This window comes from Pseudochaenichthys georgianus, chromosome 21 (assembly GCF_902827115.2).
Source record: "Pseudochaenichthys georgianus chromosome 21, fPseGeo1.2, whole genome shotgun sequence".
NCBI classification, from domain to species: domain Eukaryota; kingdom Metazoa; phylum Chordata; class Actinopteri; order Perciformes; family Channichthyidae; genus Pseudochaenichthys; species Pseudochaenichthys georgianus.
In genome coordinates this window covers 19,390,209-19,401,771 of record NC_047523.1, presented here as the reverse complement: position 1 = coordinate 19,401,771, position 11,563 = coordinate 19,390,209, and the positions used below count along the sequence as shown (strand labels likewise).

Genomic DNA, 11,563 nt, shown 5'->3' with positions numbered 1-11,563 from the left:
ACACCGTGGAAAACGTGTTTGCCTAGGCAGGCGTTTACACTTTTCGCGCCCATTTTACGCTCACAAAATTGTAAACATCCGGGCTAGGTCAGATGACTTCCGGTAAGAAAACGTAACGTGTGTGTCTCTCTCTTGTGTGTGTGTGTGTGTGTGTGTGTGTGTGTGTGTGTGTGTGTGTGTGTGTGTGTGTGTGTGTGTGTGTGTGTGTGTGTGTGTGTGTGTGTGTGTTTATGTCTTTGTGTGTGTGTGTGTGTGTGTGTGTGTGTGTGTGTGTGTGTGTGTGTGTGTGTGTGTGTGTGTGTGTGTGTGTGTGTGTGTGTGTGTGTGTGTGTGTGTGTGTGTGTGTGTGTGTGTGTGTGTGTGTGTGTGTGTCTGTGCCTAACCCTATCAGTCGGAATAGCCCTAACAGCCTGACCGTGTCCCTTCTGCCTGTAAAACTACATGGTGATTAAATAATGTTTCCTCTTAGGAAAGCGCGCACAGGACACACATGATGAGAAGTTCTTTGCCACCATCGAGACTATGGAGGACAGGCGTGCCATGGCCAGCAAGGCGATGCACGAGGACCAGATGATGCTTTTACACAAGGCCCAGGAAACAGAGGACAGGGTGATTGCGATGATGGAGCGCCAGGATGAACGGGACGCAGTCTTGGCACAGCAAATGGAGCAACAAAAGGCTTTTCAGCAGGGGTTTCTGGGAGTGCTTTCAGAGCTAGTGAAGTCCAACAGGCCTTCCTCCCTGTAGTATTGTTTTAAATATTGACACACAGCGGTGTTTTCCTGGACATGGAAACATTCAGGGCTTAGCCCACAGTTAAACTCTTACAGTGCTGTTTTTATATATTTGTTATAAGTGTATTTTTTTTGGGTACATTTGATTGAAGTTGATTTTCTATTGTTATTATATATATATTGCCACTGTTTTTTAATACTGACACCTAACTTGCACTAAGGTGTGTCTGTTACATTGTTTTGAACTTCATCTTGGTGATGTTGATGCTGAATTCACTATTTAGTAGATAATCATGTGACACTTTAACTTTGCACTACGGTCTGTCTGCTGAGCCTACCTATTGTATTTGCCAGTGTTATGTTTTGATACTGACACTTATTGATCTGCTGCTAATAAATAAAAGATAACCTCCATGGCGATTTAACAGATAATGTATCTTGCTTATTTCTCCTCTGACACTATCTTTACAGTGACATGTGTAGCATCCTATAAATCACATTTAAGTGATTATTCTGATACCATCATGTTTCATCGGTTATAAACTGGCGAAGCTTTAGTTGTGTCCCAGCCATAATGTGGCTTTGAAATAGATAATTTCATTGTATTTCAAAACGGCGTCCATCAACACAAGCACTATTTATTTATTGAAAGAGAAATGGTTAAGTTTGTAATTACCAGTGTTGTGAGTTCAATATTTTTAATTAATTATAGTAAGGGAACATCTTAGGAGGATATATAATAAAGGTGTGTTTACTGCTGAGCCTATTTAATGTGCATACGACACCTGGCAGTTTGTTATTATATTGCCACACTGTTTTGATACTGACATATTTTCTTTGCACAAAGGTGTGTCTGCACTATTGTAATTTTGCCTGTCTTGAATGTGGTAAATAAAAGAGAGAACCAAATGAACTGTACAAAGCCTTCCATTGTCCTGGAAAGGTTTCATCAGCCATCTTTGCAGGGGGTAGGCTGAGTCACCAAGAATATAGTAACCCACATCATGTCCCCCAATATTCCTTGTTACATGAGGAAGTAGACCACCCCTATCCACAAAACTAACCAGTGAGGACATGCTGAACACTCTGCTATCATGCATGCTACCTGGTAAGCCAACAAAAACACTCCAAAAGAGGCCCCTAGCATCCACAACACCCTGCAGGACGAGCGAGTGCCAGCCTTTGCGGTTGAAATACTCGTTATGGTACGCCTTCGATTCCGAACCAGCATTGCACTTACAGCATCCGACGAGTGGGTCAAATCCCTAGTTGGCTGCAATAACCCAGTTACAAAGCTGTATAACATGAGCACAAAGACAACAAGCTCATTGAACTCCATCATGTCTGAGGTCTGAAAGTAAACAAACGCCTCATACAGCGGGTGGGCTTTATACCCCCTCCCCCGTGTAGTTCTTCTTCTCTTGTTTTTTTGTTGTACTCGCCGTGAAGTGGTTTTGCGGCCTGCCAGTAAACCCAAAGAAGACGAAGTGACGTCAGCGTAATCGTGCCTCAGGGAAAGTACTGCGGTGTGAATGCGATTGGCACTAGCCCCCTGGCGGATTTAGTGCCGTGGTACTTTAGTGGTACTTTCGGCAAGTCCTGCGGTGTGAAAGCGGCTATTTCTTCTCCATCTCACTCATGCCATCTGCCTTCAGCCTCAGCATATCAAACACCTCCCCCAACACTCCTGGCTCCAGTTTGACGTGCTGCATCCTCCTCTGAATGGTCCTGATGTCAGGCAGAGGCATATTCATGGCTTGGAGGGTTTTATATCCTCACTGTAAGCCCCAATAAGTAAACTTAACTCAAAAAAATTAGGGCAACTGATTGCCTCAAGTATTTTAAGTTAATCAACTCAAAACTTACAATTTTCGAGAACTTAAATAATTGGATTAAATGCTACATGTACCTATTGGTTACAGTAAAATTAAAATGGATTATTAAGTCAACTCAAATATGTTCAGGTACTGTGACTTAAACACTTGAATTCACCTCTACTAATGGATTAAGTTACCAGAACTTAAAGAAATAAGTACTCAAAGTCTTTTTTTTTGGGTTAACAGAACTCAATATTTATTATTACAATCAAACCAAACACAATGACAGTCTGAACCCTTTAACTGTAAAACTCTAAAATGTAAAAGAGTTACATTAACAAGTATCAAATCTCTGGATGAGTAAAAGTGCCGCAACAACAACAACCAAACGCATAAACACACATTCACATTAAAATACCAAATATTTCTGATTAACTGGCATTAATAAAGTGCAAACAGTCATCCCTAAAAATCAAAGATACTTTGATGAATGCCTTAAAATGCCCCACTCCACACCTGTTCTTCAGATGCATTTCTACAGATGCATCATCAAGTCATTCTTGAGGGTCTGCAACTTGGGCGACAATTTACCATCTTCCAGACCAAGTAAAACCTTCTGTGTGAACTCGAAAGTGTTTGTCAGTCCTTTGGGATAGCTGAGGTGTAGTGCATAAATTAGTCCAAACATTACTAGGAATGCATCTGCAAGTCTGGGGAGGCTGACCACAATGTCATTTTCGATGACAACCGAGATCGTCACAGGCTGATAATGCACTTGACTTGTGCCATTGTCACTGGTGACAGTAAGGAGGGCCACTGCAACACCTCCAAGCTCTGGTTCGGACTCTTCCTAAATTAATGAAAGAGAGATAATAATCACAAACTGGGTACACACACACACACACACACACACACACACACACACACACACACACACACACACACACACACACACACACACACACACACACACACACACACACACACACACACACACACACACACACACACACACACACACACACACACATTAAGGAGACTCACTGTGCAGGTTCGGAAAAATCCAGAGGTGTCCTCTTGCAGATACACAGGAAGGGCATGGATGACGGTGGTACGCCTGGTGTTGATGTCGTGTAATTCCTATAACGATAAAAATATAAGCGTACAAACTGTTGACTGTGAAGTTTACTGAACAAACCTGTCAATCCAACAATCCAATCGGAACATATATCCACAGATAACCTGTTCACATCTTTAATGCAATCAGACAAATAGCAAAAACAAAGTGGGCTAATTGTAAAATTCAAAAGATATTTTTTTAATCTGTTTAACGTTAGATGTTCGACCTTTGAATTGTAAAAATAATCTCTTTACCTGTTCATCGTGGATTTTAAAAATGTCAGCCAAAGCCTCAGCTGTCTTCCCAGTTTTGGACGCCTTCTCTCTAAATATGGCCATCAGTCGAGGAAGATGGCGGTCAAAAGCAGCGTAGAATGTGTTAGGCAGATTCTGGTTGGTAATCCTTTGGAACTCTGCATACACCTATTTAAAAAACAGAGCAGAACATACAGCAATGTCAATTAGTCAGTTCAAAATAAATCAAACCAGGTTAAAGTGGTATCTTCCTTACAAATGTAATAGATCCTCCAAGTTTGACCAGTCAGTTCCTTCCCTGTGGCATGAACGAGAACTTCCCCTGGACTGTTCTTTTCCTTACATTACATTACACCACAGGGAAGGAGCTGGAACTTTGAAGATCTATGACACTCCTCTATACAGCAAATAGCCACTATAAGAGTCACAGAATGTGCCATATGTTATCAATAAAGAAGAAAACAGGAAAAAGAGAGCTAATCCATATTACCTCAGACTCCATTTTGAGAGCAGGCCAGAGGTCCATGAGCTCGTTCACTGGCGGGCATGTCCTCACTATGGTCTGTCGCCGAAGTGCAAATGTGGTCTGCATCATCTTTTTAATGAGGGATAGGTCCATCTCAGTCTTCTTGACTTCCTCAAAAATGGTCTGCCTCAAGTGCTCAAGACTTGAGGGATCCTCTCCTTGGGGAAGGTTGGGTAGAAAGTTGACTTCGGCTCGCTTGGGTCTTTTAATGTTGGAGTGTGGAGGTTCATTGTGAGGATTGCTTCTACTTCTTTTTCCATCATTTACAATGACCTCCTGACATCCAGCCTGTCTCATCTTGTTCCTGTAATTGCCCATCTTAAACGTAATGCTCTGCTTCCATCCATTTCACCCAGTCTGCGATCCTGCTTCTTTCAAGCAGGGATGTGTGGCCACAAGAGCCTCAGCTACCATTGCTATGTTGTTATCACTTGGGTAAGCCTTGAAGCCATAGATTGTAGATGCAAGCTTTTCTAATATGTCGTGCTTTAGGTCTCTTGTCATCTGAAAGTATGTGTTGTTCTTCTCAAATTCAGTGTTCCCTGCTCTAAGTTTCAGCTCAACATCAAATGAAAATGTGGGAACTAGAAAAGGACCTGGAGGCCATCTGCCTTGACGTTCTTCAGATGACACACTTGGAAGTGTTTCAGTTGATGCAAGAGAGCTGGAATCCTGTGCAAGTGAGATATGCACAACAGCTTTTTGGGGCAACTCCTCAATGTCAATGAGGGAAGTGAGTTTTCCATCAAAGTCTGGATCTTCGTATCGCAAACTGAAGTCAAGGTCTATTTCCAACTGTGCTTTTAGAATATGAATCAGTGCATCAACAGAGGCTGGTCGTGCATTGAGTTTTACTTTTCTAACCCGGCCCGCCGTCTCAACAACACGAAGGATCATGGGTTGTGGGGATTCAGCTGCCATTGTTGCCATTGCTAACGAAAAAGAGCCATTCAGTGTGTTAAAAGGTTATTATTAAAATATACAGATTATGAACTGCGCGATTACAGAGTAATAAATAAAGATACTACTCACCATTGGCTGTCCTCAGTTCTGTTTCACTTGCAAGAACCGCTTGGGTGTCAACAGCAGCGAGCCGCCTATCTTGTATGCTGAGAGTGGGACTGTATCATTGAGACCAGATTGCAGGTGGATCGAAAGACTTGTCCGTGTGGCTAACAGCTCATAAGACCGGATATGTTCTACATACCAGGAGTCATAATCACTACAAAGAAAAGACACACTGTGATTCACAAGGTAGATCTGTTCTATTTTGCAAAATGTAGACAGTCCACCACTGGCTCCAACAGACACAAACATTCCACAGACATAGTCAGTGCCATCAATGGTCACATTTGATGTGTGGTAGATTGTGTCACTTGTTGTTTGTCTTCTTATGTGTGCCTGAACTACTTCTGGTAGAGCTGAGACTAGAACAGAGTCCACCCTGGACGCTTCTGTTTTTGGCTTGAAAAAAGATGGTGCAGCAAGATGATAGGCCATCATGTGTTGGTGTCTGATTGCCATTGTCTTCAAAATATTTTTGAAGTTTTGAGCGTCGTGTACCACTCTCTTGAAAAAGCGGTGTTTGGCTTCAAACCGCATGGTCCACATGTGCAGCAGGGGCCCAAAGCACTTGACTAGGGTGGGATAATGTTCCACATAGTGATGTTTAGGACGAAGCCTAACCTCAGGGAAAATCTCGAGCAGTGCCTGCCTATGATTACTGATTTTGCACTCAAAATAGTCTAAGGTTTCATCAGTAAACGATGGGCACAATGCTAACTCCACCACCTCTTTCAATTCCATCAGAACTGCCCATGCACCATCACCATCTGGTACTACACTGCCAACAAGCAATGGAAGCAGTCGGAGCAGAGTAGCATTTTCATGCCCATTGCCTCCTATTGTTCCTCGAGACTGAAATGTTTTGGGAATTGGCTGAGGTCTATTCACTTTATCAGTGTGCTGATACGGGAATGATGCAATCTTTTGGTTCAAATACTCTAAACTGAAGTACTTCAGCCGGATCATCTCCTTAATGCAAAGAGAAAGCTCCACAGGAACGATACCTTCCAGAAGATCATGTAGTATATCTGGAGGAAAGCCTGTGATTGGATGGAAGTAATTCAGGGACTCACGCAAGACACAGCCAGCTTTAACACCAAAGTGGCTTTTCAAAGTTTCACTTTCTTGAACATGTTGTACATGAAGGTCGTGGCTGGCTTTGGTTCTCTGAGAAAACTCTTTCTCTCTGACTTCAGTTGCTTGAAACTCTTCTCTTGTGGCCATACAGAATCTGCAAAGATAACCTGCTTTAAATGACTCTACAAAGCCACTTAACCCATGGGCAGCCAGATTGTCTGCAGAAACACAAAATATGGTCCCTTTGATATTCTGACCAACTCTTTCAATGAAGACACCATCCTCCTCAAGAATACGAACATCATGCAGCAATGGAGCAAGCACAGCTGCATATCCATACTTACGGAGGTCTGTCACTTTTACCAGTATTGATAGTTGTATAGCATGTAATGCTGATCTGTATTTTGGTGACACGTTGGCAAGGACCCAGTATACAGCACAACGTTTGTGAATTTTACGTGATGTGCCAAGCGGGTTGGCAATTTCAAGGTCATCGATATATAGCTGAAGTGGTAGGTTGAGATCCCCTGTTGACAGTAACTAATTTTCAAGGAAATGAGAGCCATCAGAGCATGACACATATTGACCAGGCTCAGTATTTGGTTCAGTAATCTTGTTAAGAATGTCTGTGTTTCTAAACAACTCCTGAATCATTTGAAGGATCGGAACATACATGACGGTATGTCCAGGTTGCTCCAACTGATACTCTACTGGCATTACACATGGATAGTTATGCTCAATAAAGGTTTTTCTGCGCTTGTATGAAGACAACTCTGCACCTTTAGAGGTAGCAGTAAATAGAATGTTTGAGTCTACAACAGCACTAACAACCTCATCCAGTGTAGGTTCTGCAATATTGTGACCATTTCTCTGCAATATGTCACCAACTGCCTCCTTTATCAATGGCTGAGATAAGGAGAAGATCTGATTCAAGTGGTCCACTATTTCTTGTGTGGCTGTGTTTGAGACATGGAGGATAGCCTGCATCCTTAAGAATAAGGATGATACATTCATTTTGAGTTGATGTCTTAGATTGACAGTGTCACATTGATCATCATCCCCCACTTCTGTACTCTGTCCTAGACATTCTTCATCCAAATCACCAGTAACCTCTGAAATACTGGCTTGGAGATTCTGGGGATCCTCACTGACAATGGCACTTTGAAAGTCTGATGTAAGACTTGCTTGATGTGCTCTACTTTTATGGGAATTGAATGAAGAGTACACATTTGTGCTATAGTTACAATCCCTATATGGGAATGTCACTGTTTCATGGTTTTTTAAATGCCTTCTGAGAACAGATTCAGAAAAAGGTTGCTGGAATGTGCATAAAGGGCATTTAAATAACGCAGTCTCCCGACTCTGCTCTGCACTACTGCTAAGTTGTGCAGTATGTGTTCTTGACAAATGAGTTCTCAGTGCATTAAGCGACTGAAATGTACACATACAATCATTATAGAGGCATGGAAGGGGGCTAACTCTGGAAAAGTGGCCGTGCTGCAGTCTGTAGTGTTTAAATAATTGTGGTCTGGAAGAGACAGAAGTTGAACACAACTTACATTGCCAAATCATACTGGACCCAGCGAGCTGAAAGGCAAGCATTTAGCTCGGGCAATGAAGCCTCACCTGCTGGTGGCCCGATCGGGCAATCTATTATGCCAGTATCATGCAGCTCGCGGATCCAGTAATGAGTGACCCGACAATAAAACTAAACACATCTATAACTAGTTTAGGTAGTTTGAGAGGTCATTAAAATAGCTACGTGTGATATTCTAACCTGTAGTGTGTTTTGTTCCGCTCACCGCTGCATGCGATTATGCAGAGCTGCGTGTCGAGTCGTCAGCAGCAGCAGCAGCAGGTGATCTCTCTCTCCCCCGTCAGATTAGACTTCACTCGCGTTTATGTCCATATCGATCAGATCCAGCTAGTTCTAGCTAATGATAGGACTACCTGCTTATTAAAAGACACCTAAACAATAAGTGTCGCTATGCAACTGGGTGAGGCCACAAAGTATAGCGCAGCATTATGCATTTGTTTACATGCCCACCGGAACCCCGAGGCATTACCAACAGATCAACGCACAATCAACCCATACAGGACATCTCTTTCTCCACATTAAGTGTTAGACATTAGAGTTGACTATTCTTGTCTGTCACATAAGTGGCGCAACTTAATACTACCCGGACAATGAATCTAATGCAACCACATTTTCGCGGGAATTTCAGTTTGTTACGGATTCTGATGCTGAATACATAATGATCAAATAATTTAAAGTCAGAGTGTATTACAATGTTTCTTAGTCCACCAAAGCAAGGTGAACAACCTGGAAAGAAGAGAAAGACTGAGCTGCAGCCCCCCCCCGAAAAAAGAGAATCAAAGTGATAGGTATGTGCCCAATAATATTTTCTTCAAAGTAATTATTCAATATTTTTTCTTCAAAAGTAAATATTTTCTTCATAAGTAAATATGGGCATAACATGTTTTAATAGATAATTTTTTTTATGGTGGTCCAGAGACAGGAATATAATTTCACATTTGTTATGATATAAATGATTTTTTTTTATGGTGGTCCAGAGACAGGGATTATAATTTGACATTTTGTATGTGTTTGCAGATGTGCTCATCAAGCACCTGGAGAAAAGATTCCAAGATCTCCAGAAAGGGAGTGTCCCTTCAAAATGTTCCATCTTCAACCCCAGTCAGTGGCCCTCTGACAGACAGAGGGCCATTAATAATAATAATAATAATAATAATAATATATTTAATTTATATAGCGCTTCTCATCTGCCAAGACAAATCTCGAAGTGCTTCACAACAAGGGATACTGATACGCTTTGAGATAATAAAAGACAAATAATTGTAATAATAATAAGAAATCAAAAAATAAGATATAAAATAGAGTACAAAAATAAAAGTCGGAGATAGCGATAAAAATGGCAGTACTCCAGGTGTACCGTGCGCAAAGTTTATTCGAAGGCCTGCCGAAAGAAGAGGGTCTTAAGGCCGGTTTTGAAGACCTCGGTGGAAGGGGCAGATCTCAGCTGATCTGGGAGGGAGTTCCAGAGGCGCGGGGCGAATGAGCAGAAGGCTCGGTCTCCCATTGTTCGGAGACGTGTGCGGGGGATGTAGAGAAGAGGAGCGTGGCTGGAGCGGACAGAGCGGGTAGATGTCTGGGTATGAATGAGGTCACAGAGGTATTTTGGGCTTTGTCCATTCAGGGCTCTGTACGTGAGGAGCAGAACCTTGAACTGGATCCTGTAGTGGACTGGGAGCCAGTGTAGTTTTGCAAGTATGGGGGTTATGTGTGCTGACCTTTTTGTACCGGTGAGAACTCTGGCTGTGCTGTTCTGGACTAGTTGCAAGCGGTTGATGGATTTGGCTGGGAGACCGGAGAGGAGTGCATTGCAGTAATCTAGTCTCGAGAAGACGAGTGCATGAACCAGTTTTTTTATGTCATCAGTTGAGAGTGAGGGCTTCAGTCGGGAAATGTTTTTCAGGTGAAAGAAGGAGGTCTTGGTGATATGTTTGATGTGGGCTTGGAAAGACAGAGTGGGGTCAAACCTCACACCGAGGTTGGTGACAACGGAGGAGAGAGGAATGAGCTGACCATCAAGGGAGGGGCTGATGTTGGCGGCCTTGGCAAGCTGGTCGGTGGTGCCTATCAGGATTGCCTCCGTCTTGCTGCTGTTGAGCTGAAGGTAGTTGGTGGTCATCCAGGAGCGGATGTCTTCCAGGCAGGTGTTTAGTGTTTGGATAGTGGTGGTATTGGGTTGTGTTTTGATGTAGACCTGAGTGTCGTCGGCATAGCAGTGGAAGTTGATGTTATGTTGTCTGATGATATGACCCAGAGGTAATAGATAGATTAAAAACAGGATCGGCCCCAGCACTGATTGAGTCGTTGAATCAGCAAACACAAACAAGAAGAAGTGAAATTCAGAATACAATTGAAATTGTACAATATAATATTGTGGTGGTTCATCTTATAATTATAGAGAATGCACCAGACAGCATCTAAGACCCGCAGGTCCCCCAAACCTTTCGTGAGTCATTTCGTCCGCGCGCATTTTTCAGGGCCATCTCTATTGGACTCAGGGCCATCTGTAAATTAGCTTAGATGGCCCACAGGGCCATCTCCCAAAATCCTTAATGTCATGCCCTGCTTATACTTACAACTGAATAAAAGTTCAATACCAGTATCCAACCAATATCAGGTTACAAAAACATCACCAACTATGACAATTTTTCATCTATCGTTTTAACAACCTACTTTGGATGAAACTTCCCCAAAATACTTTTAGGGGGGGAGGGGGAGATGTCACCACCACAGCAAATACTGTTCTAAAATGTAACATTTTAAAATATCTCTGCGCGCGAGCAGACCGCTGCACGCGCTCTCTCTCCCCCTCTCTTAGGTAGTTCTTATTATACATCCATGATTTTAGGTTGCCATCAAGTTTGGCCAGACTATAATACATTTCTAATGTTAAATAAATGAAAAATATTCACAGTTAATACATTTACAGTTTATTATTTATCTAAATTCATAAACTCAAGTACTATACTTACAATTTTGAGATACTTGTACTTTACTTAAGTATGTAAATGTTTTGCTACTTTGTTCTTCTACTCCTCTACAATTCAGAGGTAAAAGGTGTACTTTTCCTCCACGATATGTATTTAATCCCTTTAGTTACTTTACAGATGTGGATGAATGATGTGAAATATAATCAAGTGTTAATTCAGACTTTAGTTCCACCTGGAGTAAATTCACCAGCTACCCTGCAGTCTACAAAGTACTTCAGACTAGCTGCACCTTCACCAGCTTTGAGAACACTTTCATGATCAATCATTATAAAACATATCATATATATTATTCTGAAATGGACCAATCTGCACAAGGACTACTTTTACTGTCGCTACTTTCACTATATTTTGATGAGAATACTTTTCTACTTTTACTTGAGGAACAT

General features: G+C 42.0%; 1 protein-coding gene and 1 long non-coding RNA gene across 3 annotated transcripts; both read right to left on the bottom strand.

Annotated features, from left to right (window-relative positions):
- Positions 1–2,857: 2,857 nt before the first annotated feature.
- On the bottom strand, positions 2,858–4,780 carry LOC117466966 (uncharacterized). Of its 2 annotated transcripts, XM_034110504.2 has the most exons (4): positions 4,416–4,780; positions 3,926–4,093; positions 3,596–3,691; positions 2,858–3,401 (listed from the first exon to the last, which is right to left on the bottom strand). In XM_034110504.2, exons 1-4 carry the CDS (start codon positions 4,767–4,769, stop codon positions 3,087–3,089), a joined length of 933 nt encoding a protein of 310 aa, XP_033966395.1. In that variant the 5' UTR covers positions 4,770–4,780; the 3' UTR covers positions 2,858–3,086. The 2 variants fall into 2 exon arrangements, with proteins under 2 accessions (XP_033966395.1, XP_033966396.1); XM_034110505.2 differs by lacking the exon at positions 3,596–3,691.
- Positions 4,781–4,873: 93 nt separating this feature from the next.
- On the bottom strand, positions 4,874–8,172 carry LOC139435972 (uncharacterized). The gene is made up of 3 exons (XR_011645179.1): positions 8,153–8,172; positions 5,484–5,673; positions 4,874–5,383 (listed from the first exon to the last, which is right to left on the bottom strand). It is a non-coding gene; the product is annotated as an uncharacterized lncRNA (long non-coding RNA).
- Positions 8,173–11,563: the final 3,391 nt, after the last annotated feature.